Source organism: Ranitomeya imitator, chromosome 5, assembly GCF_032444005.1.
Source record: "Ranitomeya imitator isolate aRanImi1 chromosome 5, aRanImi1.pri, whole genome shotgun sequence".
NCBI lineage: Eukaryota > Metazoa > Chordata > Amphibia > Anura > Dendrobatidae > Ranitomeya > Ranitomeya imitator.
This window is the reverse complement of record NC_091286.1, coordinates 610,287,876-610,310,872: the sequence shown is the minus strand read 5'-3', so window position 1 is coordinate 610,310,872 and position 22,997 is coordinate 610,287,876. Positions and strand designations below refer to the sequence as shown.

General features: G+C 42.7%; 1 protein-coding gene across 1 annotated transcript in view; it reads left to right on the top strand.

The window, feature by feature from the left end:
• The window catches only part of ADI1 (acireductone dioxygenase 1), a 28,706-nt gene extending 12,613 nt beyond the window's left edge, over positions 1–16,093 (top strand). Inside the window, exons 3-5 of the mRNA XM_069728042.1 lie at positions 12,015–12,194; positions 12,466–12,593; positions 15,629–16,093. Coding sequence (XP_069584143.1) covers positions 12,015–12,194; positions 12,466–12,585 — 300 coding nt within the window. The 3' untranslated portion in view covers positions 12,586–12,593; positions 15,629–16,093. The remainder of the gene's footprint in view (positions 1–12,014; positions 12,195–12,465; positions 12,594–15,628) is intronic.
• The last annotated feature ends 6,904 nt before the right edge of the window (positions 16,094–22,997 follow it).

Sequence of the window (22,997 nt, the reverse complement as noted above, 5' to 3'; positions counted from 1 at the left end):
GACTGGATTTGAGATGGGAACGCCATGTCGCGTTTGGAGAGCCCCTGATGTGCCTAAACATTGAAACCCCCAACAAGTGACACCATTTTGGAAAGTAGACCCCCTAAAGAACTTAGCTAGATGTGTGGTGAGAACTTTGCACCCCCAAGTGTTTCACTACAGTTTATAATGCAGAGCCGTGAAAATAATTTTTTCCACAAAAATTATTTTTTAGGCCCCCCCCCCCCAAATGTATTTTCCCAAGGGTAACAAGAGAACGTGGACCCCAAAAGTTGTTGTCCAATTTGGCCTGAGAACGCTGGTACCCCATATGTAAGGGGGGGGGGGTGTTGTGAATTCGGTTGTCGGGCTCCCTCCTGTGGTCATGAATGGTATTTCGGCTGGTTCTGTCCATGGACTTCCTCTGGTGGGTGTTTCTGAGTTTCCTTCCACAGGTGACGAGGTTAATTCGTTAGCTGGCTGCTCTATTTAACTCCACTTAGATCTTTGCTCCATGCCACCTGTCAATGTTCCAGTATTGGTCTAGTTCACTCCTGCATCGTTCTTGTGACCTGTCTTCCCAGCAGAAGCTAAGTTCCAGCTTGTATTTCTTTGGTTTGCTATTTTTCTGTCCAGCTTGCTATTTTTATTGTTTTCTTGCTTGCTGGAAGCTCTGGGACGCAGAGGGAGCGCCTCCGCACCGTGAGTCGGTGCGGAGGGTCTTTTGCGCCCTCTGCGTGGTCTTTTTGTAGGTTTTTGTGCTGTCCGCAAAGTAACCTTTCCTATCCTCGGTCTGTTCAGTAAGTCGGGCCTCACTTTGCTAAATCTATTTCATCTCTGTGTTTGTATTTTCATCTTTACTCACAGTCATTATATGTGGGGGGCTGCCTTTTCCTTTGGGGAATTTCTCTGAGGCAAGGTAGGCTTTATTTTTCTATCTTCAGGGCTAGCTAGTTCCTTAGGCTGTGCCGAGTTGCATAGGGAGCGTTAGGCGCAATCCACGGCTATTTCTAGTGTGTTTGATAGGATTAGGGATTGCGGTCAGCAGAGTTCCCACGTCCCAGAGCTCGTCCTTTATTATCAGTAACTATCAGGTCATTCCGTGTGCTCTTTACCACCAGGTCCATTATTGTCCTGACCACCAGATCATAACAGGGCGGGGAACCACCGTTTCGGCGCATGGCAGAGCTCAGAAGGAAAGGAGCCCCGTTTGGACTTAGATGGAATGGTCTGCAAGCGTCACATTGCGTTTGCAGAGCCCCTGATGTACCTAAACAGTAGAAACCCCCCACAAGTGACCCCATATTTAAAACTAGACCCCCTAATGAACTTATGTAGATGGGTTGTGAGAACTTTGAACCCCCAAGTGTTTCACTACTGTTAATAATGCAGAGCTGTGAAAATAAAAAAAAACCATTTACACAAAAATGATTTTTAGCCCCCCAAATTCATATTTTCCCAAGGGTAACAAGAGAACTTGGACCCCAAAAGTTGTTGTCCAATTTGTCCTGAGTACGCTGATACCCCATATGTTGGGGTAAACCCGTTTGGGCGCACGGGAGAGCTTGGAAGGGAGGGAGCACTGTTTTACTTTTTCAAAGCAGAATTGGCTGGAATTGTCGCGTTTGGAGAGCCCCTGATGTGGAAACCCCCCAATTCTAACTGATACCCTAACCCAAACACACCCCTAACCCTAATCCCAACCCTAACGATAACCCTAATCACATCCCTAACCCGAACATGCCCCTAACCCTAATCCCAATCACACCCCTAATCCCAACCCTAACCACACTCCTAACTCCAACACAACCCTAATCCCAACGATAACCCTAACCACACCCCTAACCCCAACCCCAACACTAACTGTAGCCCTAACCCTAACTTTAGCCCCAACCCTAACCCTAATGGGAAAATGGAAATAAATAAATTTTTTCAATTTTATTATTTTTCCCTAACTAAGGGGGTGATGAAGGGGTTTTTTATTTACTATTTATAGCGGGTATTAGCACATTTTTATGATTGACAGCCGTCACACACTAAAAGACGCTTTTTATTGCAAAAAATAGTTTTTGCGTCTCCACATTTTGAGAGCTATAATTTTTCCATATTTTGGTCCACAGAGTCATGTGAGGTCTTGTGTTTTGCGGGACGAGTTGACGTTTATATTGGAACCATTTTCGGGCACCTGACATTTTTTTGATTGCTTTTTATTCCGATTTTTGTAAGGCAGAATGACCAAAAACCAGCTATTCAAGAATTTCTTTTTCCAGGTCGTCCCTCATGACAGCACCACAGGAGGTTGCTCTTCATATCCTTGATAGGGACAGGAACACAGAAGAGGTTAAATAGCCCCTCCCCACCTCCACCCCTCAGTGTTTTTCCTGTCCCTATCAGGGACAGACGCAGGAGAGAGATCTCCAGAAGATTAGGTTTTTTTCTCTTTACCTGATCCGAGGTCAGGTCTTGGAGCAGGAGCTCCGGAGAGCGATCCATCCTCCTGGAGGGGGCTCTGGCCGCGAGAGTCTGGTGACTCCTGAAGTCGCACGATACCGATGGAGGTCCCTCTGCGACTAGGTCGAGCTGTCTGCTCCCATGCGCTGCCTCATCCCCTCACTAAAGGGGGCGCTGAGACAGCAGCTGCGGCGGCGGTGTCCGGCGCTCCCCCAGGCTCCACGTGTGGCCGGTGCTGGCGTCGCTTCCCTAACTTCCGGTCCGGCGCTCCAGTCGGAGGTGACGACTTCCGGGGGGCGTGGCCGGATTCCGGGGGTCGGCGGCGCCGATTGTTTCCGGGGCGCCTGGGAGCTGCAGGGGGAGATCAGAGCGCAATGTCTGAAGATTATGCGCCGGTATCCAGGTCCCAGGCTGGTCTGCGTGCGTTCCAGATGACGCATGCGCAGTACAGCTGGGAACCTGAAATCACCGTGGAGGCCAGCAGCTGAGCTCGGAAGGAGGACGAATCAGATGTCTTGAAGCTGGGTAAGATTGACTACTTAATGACTGACATCTGACAGCACACTTGACCCAGTAACATGGAAGGTGCTACTCGCCCAGACGTCCAATCCTTAGAGCCGCACACGGACCATGTGAGTAGTACGTGGTACGGGATGCATTACAAAACGTTAGTTCTGTACCTACAGGGATCTCCTTTACATTTCAGGATAAGGACATTCCCGAGAGGTCAACTACTAAAAAAGGACTATTAGATGCCCACTGTGCACCACCAAACTCTGAGGGCTATAAAAAGAAATTATGCGAAAAATGCATCGCTAAACTTCTTAAAGACGAACAGGCTTCGCTGTTAGATAATATTAAATCTATGATTAGAGACGAAGTCCAAGCTACGGTGTCTACAATGGTGCCACCCCAGTCTCCGCGGCCTAAAAGGCCTAGATGGGATTTGGATGTGAGTTCCGAGGAAGGAGAGGTCTCAGGTTATTCCGATCCGGGCTCGGACGAAGAGGACAATACATTAACTGTACTTCCGGAAGAACGGAAGAAATACTTGTTCTCATCCGAAAATACAGATATACTGCTAAAAGCAGTAAGAAGCACTATGAAAATAGAAGACTCGTCTGAGCCTTTATCAGTTCAAGACGAGATGTTTGGGGGCCTGAGAACTCGCAGGAATAGAGTTTTTCCGGTCAACAATCACATAACTGCAATGATAATGGAAGAGTGGGAAGACGTGGGAAAAAAATTAGTAGTCCCGAGAGACTTCAAATACCGTCTTCCCTTTGACCCAGAAGAAACTAAAGTCTGGGAGTCGGTTCCAAAGATCGACATTCCCGTGGCCAAAGTCACAAGGAAAACGGCTATTCCCTTTGAGGACTCGTCAGGGTTAAAAGACCCAATGGATAAGAGGTCAGAAGATCTTCTTAAGAAAGCCTGGGAATCGTCAGCCGCCATTATGAAGACGAATATAGCGGCTACCTCTGTAGCAAGGTCCATGAGTCTTTGGGTGGACGAGCTGGAGAGTCATATTAAAAACAGAACTCCAAGAGAAGAAATCCTTAAGTCCTTTTCAGTTTTAAAGATGGCGACTGATTTCATGGCAGATGCTTCAGCGGAATCCGTACGCTTTGCTGCCCGGAATAATGCGCTGTCAAACGCAGCAAGAAGGGCCTTATGGCTGAGATCGTGGACAGGGGATACCCAATCCAAGAACAAGCTGTGTTCGATTCCATTCTCAGGTTCTCACGTCTTTGGTCCAGTCCTTGACGAGCTACTTGAAAAAGCGTCCGATAAGAAAAAAGGCTTCCCTGAGGAGAAGCCAAAGAAACCGCAATTCTTCCGAAAAACTCGCTCCCACCCAAGACAGGACTACAGAGGCAAAGGGAAGTCTGGTAGGTGGAGCTACCCTAAAGGAGGCAGAGGAAGAGGTTCCTTTCGAGACCAATCAACAGGACCCAACAAACAATGACGCCAACAATATAGAAGGGAGACTACAATACTTCCAAGAAGGATGGCAGAACATAACTCAGAATCAATGGATTCTACAGACAGTTGCACAGGGTTACAAGATAGAGTTTACTCATCTACCCCCCAAGAGATTCTGCTTAACACAGACAGAGTCATCAGTAGTACATCAAAGGCTGATAACAGACATACAGGAACTCTTAGAACTAAACGTCATAATACCGGTACCCCATCATCAACATTTTCAGGGGCATTACTCCAGTCTGTTCTCCATAAGAAAACCAAACGGAGATTACCGGACAATAATAAACTTAAAACCATTAAACAAATGGGTGGTGTACAAACGCTTCAAGATGGAATCTCTCAAATCAATTACACCGCTAATAAAAAAGAACTCTGTAATGTGCACGCTAGATCTCAAACATGCTTACTATCATGTTCCCATCCATCCCTCAGATCAAAAATTCCTCAGGTTCGCAATAAGAAACCACAAGAAAATACTTCATTTCCAGTTTCAGTGCCTACCATTTGGTCTCTCCTCTGCCCCAAGGATATTTACGAAGCTCATGACGGAGGTCATGGCCTACTTAAGAGAAAAGGAAGTTCTCATCGCACCATATCTGGACGATCTGTTGCTGATTGCAGATTCATCCCAACAGATGGAAGAATCCTTAGAAATTACCACGTCACTCCTGAAACGTCTGGGGTGGGTAATAAATGCAAAAAAATCGAGTCTCGAACCAGAGACGCAGAAAATATTACTAGGGGTACTACTAAATTCCGAACTGGAATACTCCTTCCTACCAGACCAAAAACAACGGTCAATAAAAAAAGAACTTCAATCAATAAAAAAACGGAAATACATCTCCATCAGGAAAGCAATGAGGATTCTAGGTCTGATGACCTCATGCATTCCCAGTGTACAGTGGAGCCAGTTTCACTCCAGAACGCTTCAAAGGGAAGTTCTTTCAGTATGGAACGGAAGAAAAGATTCATTAGACAACAGGATGTGGTTACCCAGCGAGGTAAAGCAGTCCCTCTCATGGTGGATCAACATAAAAAACCTCAAAAGAGGAAAACCATGGAAAATATCTCCATGCATAAATATAACCACCGATGCAAGCTCAAGGGGCTGGGGAGCCCACATAGAAGGTCGATACCTTCAGGGGACATGGCCACCATCGATACGCGACAGTTCCTCCAACTACAGGGAACTCAGAGCGGTCTGGGAAGCACTAAAAAGGTGCCAACACGAGATTCAGGGACACCACATCCGAATCTTCTCAGACAACTCGACCACGGTAGCTTTTCTCCTACATCAAGGAGGACCAGGGCACCGTCCACTTCAGGCACTAGCAGAAGAAATATTCTCCTGGGCGGAAGATACCGTAAAGTCCATCACAGCAGTACACCTAAAAGGTTCACAGAACCAAATAGCGGACTTTCTCAGCAGAGAGAAGGTACAGTCGTCAGAATGGTCTCTAAACGAAGAAATCTTTACTCAGTTAATCCAACAGTGGGGCACCCCACAAATAGATTTATTCGCCTCAAGGGGCAATACAATAACGAAAAAATTATTTTCGCTAAATCCAAGAGACAATCCAACTGGCATAGATGCCTTGGCTCAACACTGGGACATGGAACTTGCATACGCGTTCCCTCCACTAGCCCTAATTCCCAGAGTTTTGAGGAAAATTCAGGAAAGTTTAGCCGTAGTAATCCTAATAGTGCCATATTGGCCCAAGAGGAGCTGGTTTCCTCTGCTGAAGTGGATGGCGGTAGAAGACCCAGTGTTACTACCACTGAGACGGGATCTTCTAATACAGGGACCATTGGTCCATCAAAATCTAAAGATGCTACAACTCTCAGCGTGGATCTTGAAAGGGAGATCTTGAGATCAAAGGGACTGTCTGAGTCAGTTATCTCGACCATGAAAAAAAGTAGAAAGCCGGTGACCTCGGCTATATACCAGAAGATTTGGAAGAAATTTTGTGCACAGACCAATACTCCAATATCCGTTCTCCAACAACCAGATATTCCTCAAATACTAAATTTTCTCCAAGCAGGTTTTGATATGGGCTTGAGACCTAGTACGCTAAAGGTACAAATCTCAGCTTTAACTGCCTTTTATGACTATCCACTAGCGAATCATCCCTGGATAATGAGATACATTAAAGCTACACAACGTCTTAGACCAACAATACGAAGCTCAGTACCCTCATGGAACCTCACTTTGGTGCTAAATGAGCTACGGAAAGCTCCATACGAGCCACTTGATCAGGCAGACCTAAAATCTGTGACATTCAAGACTGTTTTCCTTGTCGCAATAACGACAGCAAGGCGAATAGGTGAAATTCAAGCCCTGTCCATAACAGATCCATACTTAAAGATACAGGAAGATTGCATCGTTTTAAAGTTTGATCCCTCATTTCTTCCAAAAGTTGTGACGGACTTTCACAGAAACCAGGAAATAGTTTTACCTACGTTCTGTTAGAACTACAATAACGAAAAAGAACGTTCTCTTCATTCCCTGGATGTTAAGAGAACAGTGTTGCAGTATCTAAAACTTACAGACAGCTGGAGAATTGACTCTAACCTCTTTATCCAGATGTCCGGGAAAAATAGAGGCAAAAAAGCCTCAAAAGCGACTCTGGCCAGATGGATCAAATCTACTATTTGCACTGCGTATATTTCAGCCGGTGAATCTCCTCCCGATCACCTAAAAGCCCACTCACTGAGAGCAGTATCTGCTTCATGGGCAGAGAGTGCGGGTGCATCCATGGACCAAATTTGCCGGGCGGCAACTTAGTCTAGCTCAAATACCTTTTGCAAGCACTACAAGCTGGACGTTCTTTCAAAGCAACAGACTAGCTTTGGGAGAAAAGTCCTCCAAGATGTAATCCCGCCCTAATAGGAGTTATTTGGTATTTCTCCTGTGGTGCTGTCATGAGGGACGACCTGGAAACTAGGAGTTAGTCATACCGGTAACGGTATTTCCAGGAGTCCATCATGACAGCACCCATTATTTGCCCTCCCTTGAACTACTGTCTGATGTGTGATATGAACATGTATAGAGAGGAAGTTCAATAAAATTGTGTTGTATCCATCCTGATGTGGTACTTTGTAAAATCACTGAGGGGTGGAGGTGGGGAGGGACTATTTAACCTCTTCTGTGTTCCTGTCCCTATCAAGGATATGAAGAGCAACCTCCTGTGGTGCTGTCATGATGGACTCCTGGAAATACCGTTACCGGTATGACTAACTCCTAGTTTTTCTGTGGGGGGGGGGGGGGGGGGGGGGCATCTATACCGTAAAATGGATAAAGCAGTTTTATTATTCGGGTCAGTATACTTACAGTGATACCTCTTTTATATATTTTTTTTTAAGTTTTGGAGCTTTTATACAATACAAACTTTTATATCAAAAATAGTAATTTTTCCATCGCTTTATTCTGAGGACTAACTTTTTTATTTTTTCGCTGATGATGCTGCATGGCGGCTCGTTTTTTTGCGGGAGAAGATGACGTTTTCAGCTGTACCATGGATATTTATATCCGTCTTTTTGATCGCGTGTTATTCCACTTTTTATTCGGCGGTATGATAAAGCGTTTTTTGCCTTGTTTTTTTTTTTTTTTGTGAGTGACGGTGTTCCCTGAAGGGGTTAACTAGGGGTACAGTTTTATAGGTGGGGCTGTTACGGACGCGGCGATACTAAATATGTGTACTTTTATTGTTTTTTTTTATTTAGATAAAGAAATGTATTTATTGGAAATAAAAAAAAAAAAATATATATATATAATATATTTTCTTTAGTATTTTTTTTTTTTTTTTTTACTTTGCAGATTACTGTGTCAGATCAGACCCTCGAGGTGACCTGTTACTTAAATCCCAGTGATAGGAGAGTACGTCCAGCGCGGGTCCAGTGCAGCCGATCGTGGCCGGGTGTCAGCTGACTATCGCAGCTGACATCCGGCACTATGGAGCGGTCACGGATCGCTCCTGGCACATTAACCCCCGGAACACTGCGATCAAACATGATCGCAGCATTCTGGCGGCACAGAGAAGCATCGCGCAGTGAGGGGGCTCCCTGCGTGCTTCCCTGAGACCCTCGGAGCAACGTCAGCTGACACCCGGCCACGATCGGCTGCACTGGACCCGCGCTGGACGTACTCTCCTATCACTGGGATTTAAGTAACAGGTCACCTCGACGGGATAGTACGTCCAATGGGATTAAGGGGTTAAACTAAGGTATGTCCTGTAGTTATTATCACAGGTGTCTAATAACTTGTGATCAATCAGTCTACTTAAAGGGTGAAAAGCAGTCACGGTGCTGTTTAGCATCATGGTGTATACCACACTGAATGTGGACCAAAGAAAGATAAGGAGATAGTTGTTTCAAGAGATTAGAAAGAAATGATAGACAAACATGTAAAGGCTAGAAGACCATTTCCAAACAGCTGGATATTTCTGGTATTACAGTTGCACATATTATTCAGAAGTTTAAGGTCCATGGGTTTGTAACCAACCTCCATGAACTTGGCCGCAAGAGGAAAATTGATGGCAAATTAAAGAGACAGAAAACACAAATAGTAACCAAAGAGCCAAAACAACTTTCAAAGATTAGAGGTGAAGTTAAGGTCAAGGTGCATCAGTGTCAGATAACAGTCTGTCTTTGCCAAAGTGGACGACTGAGGAGAAAACTACCACTGAAAGCAAATCCTAAAAAAGTGAGAATGGCACTTGCCAAAATGCTTATTGACAAGCCACAAAGCTTCTGGGAGAATTTCCTTTGTACACATGAGACAAAACTGGAGCTTTTTGGCAAGTCTCATCAGCTCTATGTTCACAGATGCAAAAATGAATACAAAGAAAAGAACACTGTACCTAGAGCGAAACATGGAGGAGTCTGTTATGTTTTGGGGCTGCTTTGGTGCATCTGGCACAGAGTGTCTAGAGTACAATGAAGTCTCTAAACTATCAAAGCATTCTGGAGCAAAATATTCTACCTAATATCCAAAAGCTTGTTCTGAGTTGCAGTTCCACAGGTCCACCAAGAGGATCATGACTAGTGATGAGCGAGTGTACTCGTTGCTCAGGTGGTCTCCGAATATTGTTAGTGTTAGGAGATTTAGTTTTCTTTTCAGCAGCTGTATGATTTGCAACTACTAGACAGCTTGATTACATGTGGGGATTCCCTAGCAACCAGGCAACCCCCACATGTTCTCAGGCTGGGTAGCAGACGTAAATCATTCAGCTGCAGCGATGAAAACTAAATCTCTGAACACTAACAAATACTCGGAGATCACCCGAGCAATGAGTACACTCACTCACCACTAATCATGACCCAAAACACACAGCTAAAAACACTCAAGAATGGTGAAGAGCAAAGCATCAAACTTTTCTGAAGTGCTTCTATGAGCCCTGATCTAAATCCTACTGAACATCTGTGGAAGGAGATCAGACGTGCTGGAGAAGGCGCCTTCACACTTGAGACAGCTGTTGCAGCTTGCTCAGTAGAAGTTGCCAAAATACCTGTGGACAGATGCAGACGTCTCATTGAGGGTTACAGAAAAACAATTTGATTGCAGTGATTGCCTCGAAAGGTTGTGCAACAAAATATTAACTTAAAGTACCATCAGTTTTGTCCAGGCTATTTTCATTAGTTTTTTTTCTGTTGAACCACAAGTCAAAATCAATTTTAATTAGTTGATATTCGGTAAATACACTTAGGTCCATATATATTTGGACAGAGGCTACATTTTTCTTTTTCTAATTTTGGTTATAGACATTACCACAATGAATTTTAAACAAAACAATTCAGATGCAGTTGAAGTTCAGCCTTTCAGCTTTCATTTGAGGGTATCCACACTAAAATTGGATGAAGGGTTTAGGAGTTTCAGCTCCTAAACATGTGCCACCCTGTTTTTAAAGGGACCAAAAGTAATTGGACAATTAACTCCAAGGCTATTTCCTGGACAGGTGTGGGCAATCCCTTCGTTATGTCATTCTCAATTAAGCAGATAAAAGGCCTGTAGTTGATTTGAGGTGTGGTGCTTGCATTTGGAAGGTTTTGCTGTGAAGTAAACATGCGGTCAAAGGAGCTCTCCATGCAGGTGACACAAGCCATCCTTAAGCTGCGAAAACAGAAAAAACCCATCCGAGAAATTGCTACAATATTAGGAGTGGCAAAATCTACAGTTTAGTACATCCTGAGAAAGAAAGAAAGCACTGGTGAACTCATCAATGCAAGAAGACCTGGGCGCCCACGGAAAACAACAGTGATGAATGATCGCAGAATAATCTCCATGGTGAAGAGAAACCCCTTCACAACAGCCAACCAAGTGAACAACACTCTCCAGGAGGTCGGCGAATCAATATCCAAATCTACCATAAAGAGAAGACTGCATGAAAGTAAATACAGAGGGTTCACTGCACGGTGCAAGCCACTCATAAGCATCAAGAATAAAAAGGCTAAAAACATCTAAAAAAGCCAGCACAGTTCTGGAAGAACATTCTTTGGACAGATGAAACCAAGATCAACCTCTACCAGAATGGTGGAAAGAGAAATGTATGGCGAAGGAGTGGTACAGCTCATGATCCAACGCATACCACATCATCTGTAAAACACGGCGGAGGCAGTGTGATGGCTTGGGCATGCATGGCTGCCAGTGGCACTGGGTCACTAGTGTATATTGATGATGTGACACACGACAGAAGCAGCTGAATGAATTCTGAGGTATTCAGAGCCATACCGTGTGCTCATATCGAGCCAAATGCAGCAAAACTGCATACTACAGATGGACAATGACCCAAAACATAAAGCCAAAGCAACCCAGGAGTTTATTAAAGCAAAGAAGTGGAATATTCTTGAATGGCCAAGTCAGTCACCTGATCTCAACCCAATTGAGCAGCATTTCACTTGTTAAAGACTAAACTTCAGACAGAAAGGCCCACAAACAAACAGCAACTGAAAATGTGGATACCCTCAAATGAAAGCTGAAAGTCTGAACTTCAACTGCATCTGAATTGTTTTGTTTAAAATTCATTGTGGCAATGTCTATAACCAAAATTAGAAAAATGTTGTCTCTGTCCAAATATATATGGACCTAACGGTATAAATCAAAAACTGGGAACCAAAACTTTTCTCAATGTGTGTAACTCTTTGTGGATTTGCAAATTACTATCCTAGTATATTATGTAACCAACTCGTGTCTTTCTGCTGGGAACCCCACTAATGAAAAACAAAAGTCTGTGAGGGAACCTAATAACAACTATTCCATTTTATTGCAGCGCCTCTTCATCGAAAACAGGGAAAATTAACCATTGCATGGTTCCCATTTGGGTCGTGTGCGCAATTGACCACATATGGACCACGTGTATTTAATGTACTAGTGCACTCGTGTGGAAAATGCCGCAGCATTGTGAATGCTATAGAAAGCAGCTCCTAGACCCGTCGGAAACACGGATGAACACATGGAGATCCTCCCACCTGCATTTTGCAGACCTAACTGGCCGTTTTTTTTTTTATATATATATGGCTGCTCATACCCAGTCTTAAAGTTCCTATTTGCAAGCCCTCTTCTCTCATAACGTACGCTTTCTTTCTTTTTTCTTTTCCAGCTGAAGATATTTTATGAAGAACACTTGCATCTGGACGACGAGATCCGCTACATCCTGGAAGGAAGCGGATACTTTGATGTGCGGGATAAACAGGAACGATGGATTAGGATCTCCATGGAAAAAGGAGACCTGATAACACTTCCAGCCGGCATCTACCACCGCTTCACACTGGATGAGAATGTGTGTGGTACTGCACTATCGATTGGGTCAATAATGCCTAGAGGGAACTGTAACTTCATGGTTCGGGTTGGGAACTGCACATAGTGAAATATGAAGGTCATCGGGGTCTTTTTCGGGGCTCTTTTCACCTGCCTTACTTCCAGGGACGATAGGATGAATGGTAGAGATGCATGACATGAGCAGAATGCCTTCACACAAAGGCCATGGCATGATTATGAATTCACAATAGTTGGGTCATTACTCCTCTGCTAACTTCTTTGCTTCTTTCCAGAACTACGTGAAAGCAGTGAGATTGTTTGTTGGAGAACCAGTGTGGACCCCATATAACCGGCCTGCTGATGACTTTGACGCTCGCACCAAATATCTTACATTTTTGGCTCAGACGGTGTAAAACACTTGGTATAATAAAAAGATATTTTAATATAATTATACAACCCCTGGCAAAAAATTATGGAATCATCGGCCTTGGAGGATGTTCATTCAGTTGTTTCATTTTGTAGAAAAAAAGCAGATCACAGACATGGCACAAAACTAAAGTCATTTCAAATGGCAAGTTTCTGGCTTTAAGAAACACTAAAAGAAATAAAGAACAAAAAAATGTGGTAAGCAGTAATGGTTACTTTTTTTTAACCAAGCATAGGGGCAAAATTATGGAATCACTCAATTCTGAGGAAAAAATTATGGAATCACCCTGTAAATTTTCATACCCAAAACTAACCCCTGCATTAAATTAGATCTGCTTGTTAGTCTGCCTCTAAAAAGGAGTGATCACACCTTGGAGAGCTGTTGCACCAAGTGGACTGACATGAATCATGGCTCCAACATGAGATGTCAATTGAAACAAAGGAGAGGATTATCAAACTCTTAAAAGAGGGTAAATCATCACGCAAAAAGCATGAGAAGGTTGATAAAGGCAAACATACTGGTAGACCAAGGAAGACCTCAAAGCGTAAAAACTGGAAACTTCAAGCAATATGTCTCCAAAACAGGAAATGCACAACAAAACAAAAGAGGAACGAATGGGTGGAAACTGGAGTCAACGTCTGTGACCGAACTGTAATAAGTCGCCTAAAGGAAATGGGATTTACATACAGAAAAGCTAAACGAAAGCCATCATTAACACCTAAACAAAAAAAACAAGATTACAATGGGCTAAGGAAAAGCAATCGTGGACTGTGGATGACTGAATTAAAGTCATATTCAGTGATGAATCGCGAATCTGCATTGGGCAAGGTGATGATGCTGGAACTTTTGTTTGGTGCCGGTCCAATGAGATTTATAAAGATGACTGCCTGAAGAGAACATGCAAATTTCCACAGTCATTGATGATATGGGGCTGCATGTCAGGTAAAGGCACTGGGGAGATGGCTGTCACTACATCTTCAATAAATGCACAAGTTTATGTTGATATTTTGGACACTTTTCTTATCTCATCAATTGAAAGGATGTTTGGGGATGATTAATTCATTTTTCAAGATGATAATCCATCCTGCAATAGAGCAAAAACTGTGAAAACATTCCTTGAAAAAAAGACACAAAAGGTCAATGTCATGGCCTGCAAATAGTCCGGATCTCAATCCAATTGAAAGTCTTTGGTGGAAGTTGAAGAAAATGGTCCATGACAAGGCTCCAACCTGCAAAGCTGATCTGGCAACAGCAATCAGAGAAAGTTGGAGCCAGATTGATGAAGAGTCCTGTGTGACACTCATTAAGTCCATGCCTCAGAGACAGCAAGCTGTTATAAAAGCCAGAGGTGGTGCAACAAAATACTAGTGATGTGTTGGAAGTTTTTTTTGTTTTTGTTTTTCAAGATTCCATAATCTTTTCCTCAGAATTGAGTGATTCCATAATTTTTCCCCTATGCTTGGTTAAAAAAGTAACCATTACTGACTACCACATTTTTTGTTCTTGATTTCTTTTATTGTTTCTTAAAGCCAGATAGTTGCCATTTTAATTGACTTTAGTTTTGTGCCATGTCTGTGATCTGCTTTTTTCTACAAAATTAAACAACTGAATGAACATCCTCCAAGGCCGGTGATTCCATAATTTTTGCCAGGGGTTGTATGTACTGTCTGTAAAATAGGGTCAAACATGTACCAGGCTGTAAGGGCTGTATAATATTTCCTTGTATTACTTTAGAGGACATGTAATTCTAACAACTTGCTGACTGTCCAATGTCTTAAACGTTGGTTTGGTTCATATAGGACTTTATAAGGACATCTAAAAAGTGTATTTAGATGTTGAAATGCCATCATTTAATGCTCTTGTTAGGGATCAATGTACGAAATCATTAAAAAAAGAAAAAGCGGACAAATATAAACAAAATTTTATATTTAGATATTTGTAGAGGAGAGTAACTTCCAAATCATGAGGTCACATCTCCAAATATCTGCCAGCTCCCACGTGTGAGCAGCCGGTATCAGACACCTGTTTTACCTTAAGGGGGTATTATCATCTCCAACATCATATATAACTATATTATAGGTGTAGTAATAATAACAGCAAATACCTCAAATTAGAATAGTATAGTTCTTCTGAATGTTGCTTACCTCATGTGCAGGGCATTGTAGTTGCTTAAGTATCCATGGTTACGACCACTTATATTGATAGTTGCTAGTGGTTGTCACCATGGATACCTAAGCTACTGCAATGCCCTGCACATGTGGTAAGTGACATAGGTTATTGGGAGAACAATACGACATATGTTGCTTACCCCATGTGCAGGGCATTGCAGTAGCTTAGGTATTCATGGCTACGACCACTCGTAACTATCAATAAAATTGGTCGTAACCATGGATACCTAAGCTACTGCAATGCCCTGCACATGTGGTAAGTGACATAGGTTATTGGGAGAACAATACGACATATGTTGCTTACCCCATGTGCAGGGCATTGCAGTAGCTTAGGTATTCATGGCTACGACCACTCGTAACTATCAATAAAATTGGTCGTAACCATGGATACCTAAGCTACTGCAATGCCCTGCACATGTGGTAAGTGACATAGGTTATTGGGAGAACAATACGACATATGTTGCTTACCCCATGTGCAGGGCATTGCAGTAGCTTAGGTATTCATGGCTACGACCACTCGTAACTATCAATAAAATTGGTCGTAACCATGGATACCTAAGCTACTACAATACCCTGCACATAAGGTAATTGACATTCAGAAGACTTATACTACAATTCTAATTGGAGACATTTGCAAATATTATTACACCTATTACATATTGGGATAGGATCTTGGAGATGGGAATACCCCATTAATGACTAGGATAGGCTGGCTGCCGTGCACACAAGCCTGCGGTTACTTGTAGACATGAGGGGGGCTGGATTACCCTTTTAAAGTGAATAGGGATGAATTACAATACTACAGACAACCCAATGAATAGTTTCTAGATAGACGCTGATGCTGTACAACCTATTTTCCAGGACTGGTTGATCTGGGACCCCGGGGGCCTGTTGGATATTTCCATATTTCGCAAGATGGGATCATACATGCAGAAAACATCCTGTCGATTGCCAAGCTGTACGGAGAAGTGTTCCAGCGGGCTGTGCGTTCTGTATACTGGGTCCTCGCCAATCTCAAATGTAATCCTGTAACAATATCATGTAAAAAATGCTAGAGATCCCAGTAATGCTGTTCTGCTGATCGCTATGTGGCTGCTCTTATAGAGACACTACCATGTAGGAAAGGCTGCCGCTGCCGTAGGGTGCGGACATCAATCTACAGTCGGGGCTGCGGTAATTACTCTGTGATAAATCCTCACTTTCCTGTTCGTCTTTGCTGAAATCAATATCCATTCCCTGACACTGCACAAGTATCGGACCGGGCAACTAATCCTCCTGCTGTGAAATGGTAAAAAATAATGATTATAATAAAGGTTTAATGTCTGAGACCTGGTCCTGTTCCTCCATTTATAGGTGCATTGTTGTATAATGTGGAAATATTAAATAAATGCTCAAGTTTGCAAATTTTTTTAAAATTTTTAACCAGAATGTTCCCCATCATCAGGTGTCACAGCGGGAATCTGTGCTTGGTTCATTATTGCCCGAGTGCCCTTTATTGAGGTTTTCCTTGCTGTTGCCTGATGATGGGATCTGGTCTTATTTTTATCTATAAATACTGTGCCAGCTTTTAAAGCCATTTGTAAAAACATCCATGAATTTTATATTTGCTTTTGGCCAGAGTGATTTGCTTACATTTCAAACGTGTTTTTTTTGGCACATATGGGCAAAAATAGCTGCTAAAACACCATAGAGCCATGTTCACACGTCGCGTTTTTGCTGTGTTTTTTTTCTCTGCAATCAAAACCTGCTCTCATGGTAGTAAAGAAGATGCTTACAAGAAGCAGGCTTTACTAAGTTTTTGTTGTCTCTTCTGCATGCAGATAAAGTTTAGTACCCCCCGACCCTTCTCTCCCCCCCCCCACCCTAAAAAAAAAAAAAAAAAATCATGATGCAACTTTCTTAAGGTTTTTGCTGTATTTTTGAACTTAATCATTCATTTCTATGGGTGAAAAAGCTGAAAGCAGTGTCATGTTGCAGTTTGCAAAAACGCAGTTTTCCAAATCAGTCAGGAAAAAAAAAGTGCGTGCAGGAGATTTCTGAAATCTCAACTTTTGCTGGTGCTGTAAGCACTGCTTAAAATTTGCATGAAAAAAGCCGCAAAAAACACTGCAAAAACATATATTGTTTTATAAGTCATAGGGCTCATTCCTACTTGCGATGAAAGCGGACAAATGCAAGCCGATAAAAAATAAATAAATAATAATAAAAAAAAATCTGATTGCATTCAGACTGTTATTCCATGGTTGTGTGTTCATCTGCATTTTTTTCCGGATCAGATAACGATTGGACTGGAAAAAACTCGAAGCATGCTGTGATTGTAATGGGAAATCGGATCGCATACTGCAAAAGTCAATGGGTGCGAGGAGAAAAAAAAAAAATCGCACAGCACTCGGACTATGTGCGTGCTGTCCGATTTTTACACACTGATATCCTTGGAAAAGCCGGCAATTCATGTGCGGTGTACTGTAAAATCAGAGTGACAGGATAAAATAGAATAGATATATACACACATAGAATAGATGGATATAAAGATGTCAGTGACACACACACATGTATGTACAGTTATGCTCAAAGGTTTACATACCCCGGCAGAATTTTTGCTTTCTTTGCCTTTTTTCAGAGAATATAGAAGAGAACACCAAAACTTTTTCTCCACTCATGGTTAGTGGTTGGGTGAAGCCATTTATTGTCAAACTTATGTTTTCTCTTTATAATTCATAATGAAAGAATTCTTTATTTGAAAGAATGACACACACCTTTAATAAATCTTGATTAAACCATACTTACGACCTCGCCCACTCCCTCAACGCCATTGTCTTCTGCAAAAGAGTTTGAAAAAAACAATATTCCTCACCTTTCCGCAGGGATGATAATCCATTTGTCCCATGACGGGTCTAGTCTGCTACATCTAGGTGGCAGGTTCCATGATGTGACCATACAGCCCGTCATCCAGCAGACACTGAGCAGCGTGCGCTCCGTGTCTCCCTGTGAACTCCTATTCCCTGTCGTCTGAGGGCACCATGAGTGTGAGAAAGTTCTCCTGCTGGCGGTGCCATCAGATAGGTCCTGCGAGTTCACAGCCAATGAAATCACTTCACCTATATCTATCTAATATAAATATATAATATGTTTTGAGGAATATTTCCTTTGAAAACGATGAGTAAATGATAGAATTGCTGTATGTAAAAGCTCATGTTAAAATCGCCTTGCAGTCGGATGTAAATCAGATGCGAAAAATCTGATTCTACTCGAATGAAAACCGCCCGACACTCGCACTACACTCATCCAACTTTGCAGGAACAAAATCGGATCGATCATAAATCGTTAGTGTGACTCGATCCTTACTGTGATGTAAAAAACAAATTCGAAAATTCCACTGATTAACAAATATCAGTGTCTCATGCCAGAAGACACATTTTGCGCATCTTTAGACCATTTTGAATACATTAACAGATTGGCTTACAATACCAATAATTTGGCTCAAATATGCATTTCCAGCTGTGTCACCTGCTGACAAGCGAGATAAAAAAAAGTACTAAAAGAATTAAATGTGGTGCAAAGCACATACACCAGTTTTTTGTTGTTTTTTTTTGGGTGGGAGAGCTGATTGAATAATTCTGGCTCATTTGTGGTTCCATTGAATCATCCTTAATTCCTGGATGACCGCTTTAATTTTACTTTTCTATGGAGCGGGTTGTTGTGCCATGCGTTGATCTCTCCCGGCTGGGTGGCCACGGACCACTCCTGGCGGTGATTCTCCTACTTCCTGTGATGAGATATCGACAGAGCAGCTCCTTCTATGTTCTGTCGACAGTGTGTCACTGCCAACATCATGTTGATTGACAGCCGGCGTCTAGCTGTGTTAGTTGAAGCCAGCTGTCAATCAACATGACATCGGCAATGAAGCCGTCAGCAGAAGAGAGAGAATGGCTGTCTGGATGTGAGTTCACAGGAAGCAGGAGAGATCATCACGTGGCAGAACAGACAACTGCCTGCCGAAAAGTGCTTAGCCCCATACAAAATTAAAAAAAAGCATTAAGTCCTGGATAACCCTGTTAAGATTAGTGTAGGTTTAACATAATCTGCTTCAGTTACATAATCGGCAGTTATAACTTTCATTGCATTACTACTAATTACATATTGGCAACCACAAACGAAACAGAGCACCACAACCCGACCATATAGTCCAAAATAATATAATTTTTATTTTGTAAATATATAACTACAGTAAAAAAGATTAATAAAACAGGAAAATGAAGACAGGTAAAAACTATGGACCACAATGAAAAGTTGCAAATAATATAACAAGATGTATAAGAAAAACAAGGACGCGTACCCAGGAAAAATAAGATAAGCGAATGGCTGGATAAAGCACAACAATATATGGGAAATGAAGGATCTCACAGGATCATATAAATAGCTGATTGTGGTAGAAAACAATACAGGTGAATTCCACAATTGTTTCCCTGGCATAAAAAACAATCGTAAATATGAATGTGGATCATACAAAAAAATCAACCAAAACGCGCACATGTGTGGCACAACCATTGTGCTAAAGTGACTCAATCCAACGTTTATAACAAAAAACAATGGTGAATGTTCTAGTGAATAATAATAATACCATAGGGTAAGTGTAGGAGTGAAAACACGGGCAGGTAATCACAGTGAGGCTGCCGTCACACTATCAGTATGTGGACAGTATTTTACATCAGTATTTGTAGCCAAAACCAGGAGTGGGTGATAAATACAGAAGTGGTGCATATGTTTCTATTATACTTTTCCTCTATTTGTTACACTCCTGGTTTTGGCTACAAATACTGAGGTAAAATACTGACCAAATACTGATAGTGTGACGGCAGCCTAAAAATGTAAAAAATAGTAGCAAAGGTGAAAGATCACTCACAGTGAGACTGTAGATCCCTGGCTCCTGGATGGCGTCCTCCCCAATGCGCGTTTCGGCTCTTTGCCTTCTTCAGGGGGTGGCGTCATTAGGATCAATGGGAGTATATAAATGAGAGAGGGTGTGTGAATGTGCCAATGGGAATGGACAGGGGCGTGGTTATGCTACGGCGTTGAAGGAGTAAGAAGAAGCAATAGGATAATCTGACCGCATCTTAGACGGCGCCCAGGACACGTGAATGATCAGGTGATCCTGCTATGGAAGGCACCGGAAAATCAGCAGCACAAGCGTCCCTGGCAACAAAGAGTTCTGGCCAGATTGGAAGAGCATACAACGGCGCGCGCGACTCAGGACGCCAGGAGGTAACCAAGACAACCACGTCATGCACAGTGAGTTACCGGTACTCCCACATGCATAGAGACGCAGCCGTCCGAGCCAGCCACAAGGGGACACTGAGACACGGGCACTGCAATCCCCAAGATGGATGAAGAGGAGGAAATAAATGTCAATTAAAAAAATGTATATGGATGCAATGTATTGGAAAGATCATGTGAAAGCAGCTAATTATTAAAGTGCATGACGCGGTCGTCTTGGTTATCTCCTGGCGTCCTGAGTCACGCGCGCTGTTGTATGCTCTTCCAATCTGGCCGGAACTCTTTGTTGCCAGGGACGCTTGTGCTGCTGATTTTCCGGCGCCTGATCATTTTCCGGCGCCTGATCATTCACGTGTCCTGGGCGCCATCTATGATGCGGTCAGATTATCCTATCGCTTCTTTTTACAGTTGTGGCCAAAAGTATTGACACCCCTGCAATTCTGTCAGATAATACTCAGTTTCTTCCTGAAAATGATTGCAAACACAAATTCTTTGGTATTATCTTCATTTAATTTGTCTTAACTGAAAAAACACAAAAAGAATTGTCCTAAAGCCAAATTGGATATAATTCCACACCAAACATAAAAAAGGGGGTGGACAAAAGTATTGGCACTGTTCGAAAAATCATGCGATGCTTCTCTAATTTGTGTAATTAACAGGACCTGTAACTTACCTGTGTCACCTAACAGGTGTTGGCAATAACTAAATTACACTTGCAGCCAGTTGACATGGATTAAAGTTGACTCAACCTCTGTCCTGTTTCCTTATGTGTACCACATTGAGCATGGAGAAAAGAAAGAAGACCAAAGAACTGTCTGAGGACTTGAGAAACCAAATTGTGAGGAAGCTTGAGCAATCTCAAGGCTACAAGTCCATCTCCAAAGACCTGAATGTTCCTGTGTCTACCATGCGCAGTGTCATCAAGAAGTTTAAAGCCCATGGCACTGTGGCTAACCTCCCTAGATGTGGATGGAAAAGAAAAATTGACAAGAGATTTCAACGCAAGATTGTGTGGATGTTGGATAAAGAACCTCGACTAACATCCAAACAAGTTCAAGCTGCCCAGCAGTCCGAGGGTACAACAGTGTCAACCCGTACTATCCGTCGGCGTCTGAATGAAAAGGGACTGTATGGAAGGAGACCCAGGAAGACCCCACTTCTTACCCCGAGACATAAAAAAGCCAGGCTGGAGTTTGCCAAAACTTACCTGAAAAAGCCTAAAACGTTTTGGAAGAATGTTCTGTGATCAGATGAGACAAAAGTAGAGCTTTTTGGGCATAGGCATCAGCATAGAGTTTACAGGAGAAAAAAAGAGGCATTCAAAGAAAAGAACACGGTCCCTACAGTCAAACATGGTGGAGGTTCCCTGATGTTTGCGGGTTGCTTTGCTGCCTCTGGAACTGGACTGCTTGACCGTGTGCATGGCATTATGAAGTCTGAAGACTACCAACAAATTTTACAGCATAATGTAGGGCCCAGTGTGAGAAAGCTGGGTCTCCCTCAGAGGTCATGGGTCTTCCAGCAGGACAATTACCCAAAACACACTTCAAAAAGCACTAGAAAATGGTTTGAGAGAAAGCACTGGAGACTTCTAAGGTGGCCAGCAATGATTCCAGACCTGAATCCCATAGAACACCTGTGGAGAGATCTAAAAATGGCAGTTTGGAGAAGGCACCCTTCAAATATCAGGGACCTGGAGCAGTTTGCCAAAGAAGAATGGTCTAAAACTCCAGCAGGGCATTGTAAGAAACTCATTGATGGTTACCGGAAGTGGTTGGTCGCAGTTATTTTGGCTAAAGGTTGTGCAACCAAGTATTAGGCTGAGTGTGCCAATACTTTTGTCTGGCCCATTTTTGGAGTTTTGTGTGAAATGATCAATTTTTTGCTTCATTCTCTTTTGTGTTTTTTCATTTAAGACAAATTAAATGAAGATAATAATATCAAAGAATGTGTTTGCAATCATTTTCAGGAAGAAACTGAGTATTATCTGACAGAATTGCAGGGGTGTCAATACTTTTGGCCACAACTGTACTACTTCAACACCGTATCAAAACGCCCCTGTCCATTTCCATTGGCACATTCACACACACCTCAACTTTCTATTGGCCCTCTCTCATTTATATACTCCCATTGATCCTAATGACGCCACTCCCTGATGAAGGCAAAGTGCCGAAACGCGCATTGGGGAGGACGCCAACCAGGAGCCAGGGATCTACAGTCTCACTGTGAGTGATCTTTCACCTCTGCTACACTTTTTTTACAATCTTACTGTGATTACCTGCCCGTGTTTTCACTCCTACACTTACCCTATGGTATTATTATGCACTAGAACATTTGTTATAAACGTTGGATTGATTCACTTTAGCATAATGGTTGTGCCGCACGTGTGCATTTTGGTTGATTTTTTTTTGTGTGTGATCCACCTTCATATTTATGATTGTTTTTTATACCAGGGTAACAATTGTGGAATTCACCTGTATTGTTTTCTAGCAAAATCAGCTATTTATATAATCCTTCATTTCCCATATATTGTTGTGGTTTATCCAGCCATTCGCTTATCTTATTTTTCCTGTATACGTGTCCTTGTTTTTCTTATACATCTTGTTATATTATTTGCAACTTGGCATTGTGGTCCATAGTTTTTACCATTGTGACGCCCAAGAGACCGGGGTACCCAGCACCGGACCAATGGGGTCTGTCTCTTGAGGGGGGTGTCACGGGTGGCTTGACCCGGTGCTGTGGCCTCAGGCAATGCACAGTGTAAAGGGTATCGTGAGGGAACAGGCACTTACTTGATCAGCAGCAGGTTCTCCCAGCGGTGATGATCCCAATCCTGGATAGATGGCTATTGTCCAAATGAAAGACTGAGGCACTGAAACGTTTAACCAGTTTACTTTAACAAAAAAGGATTTACAACCAGTCCTGTCACCGGAGTCTGTATGGGAACTCTGAGTTA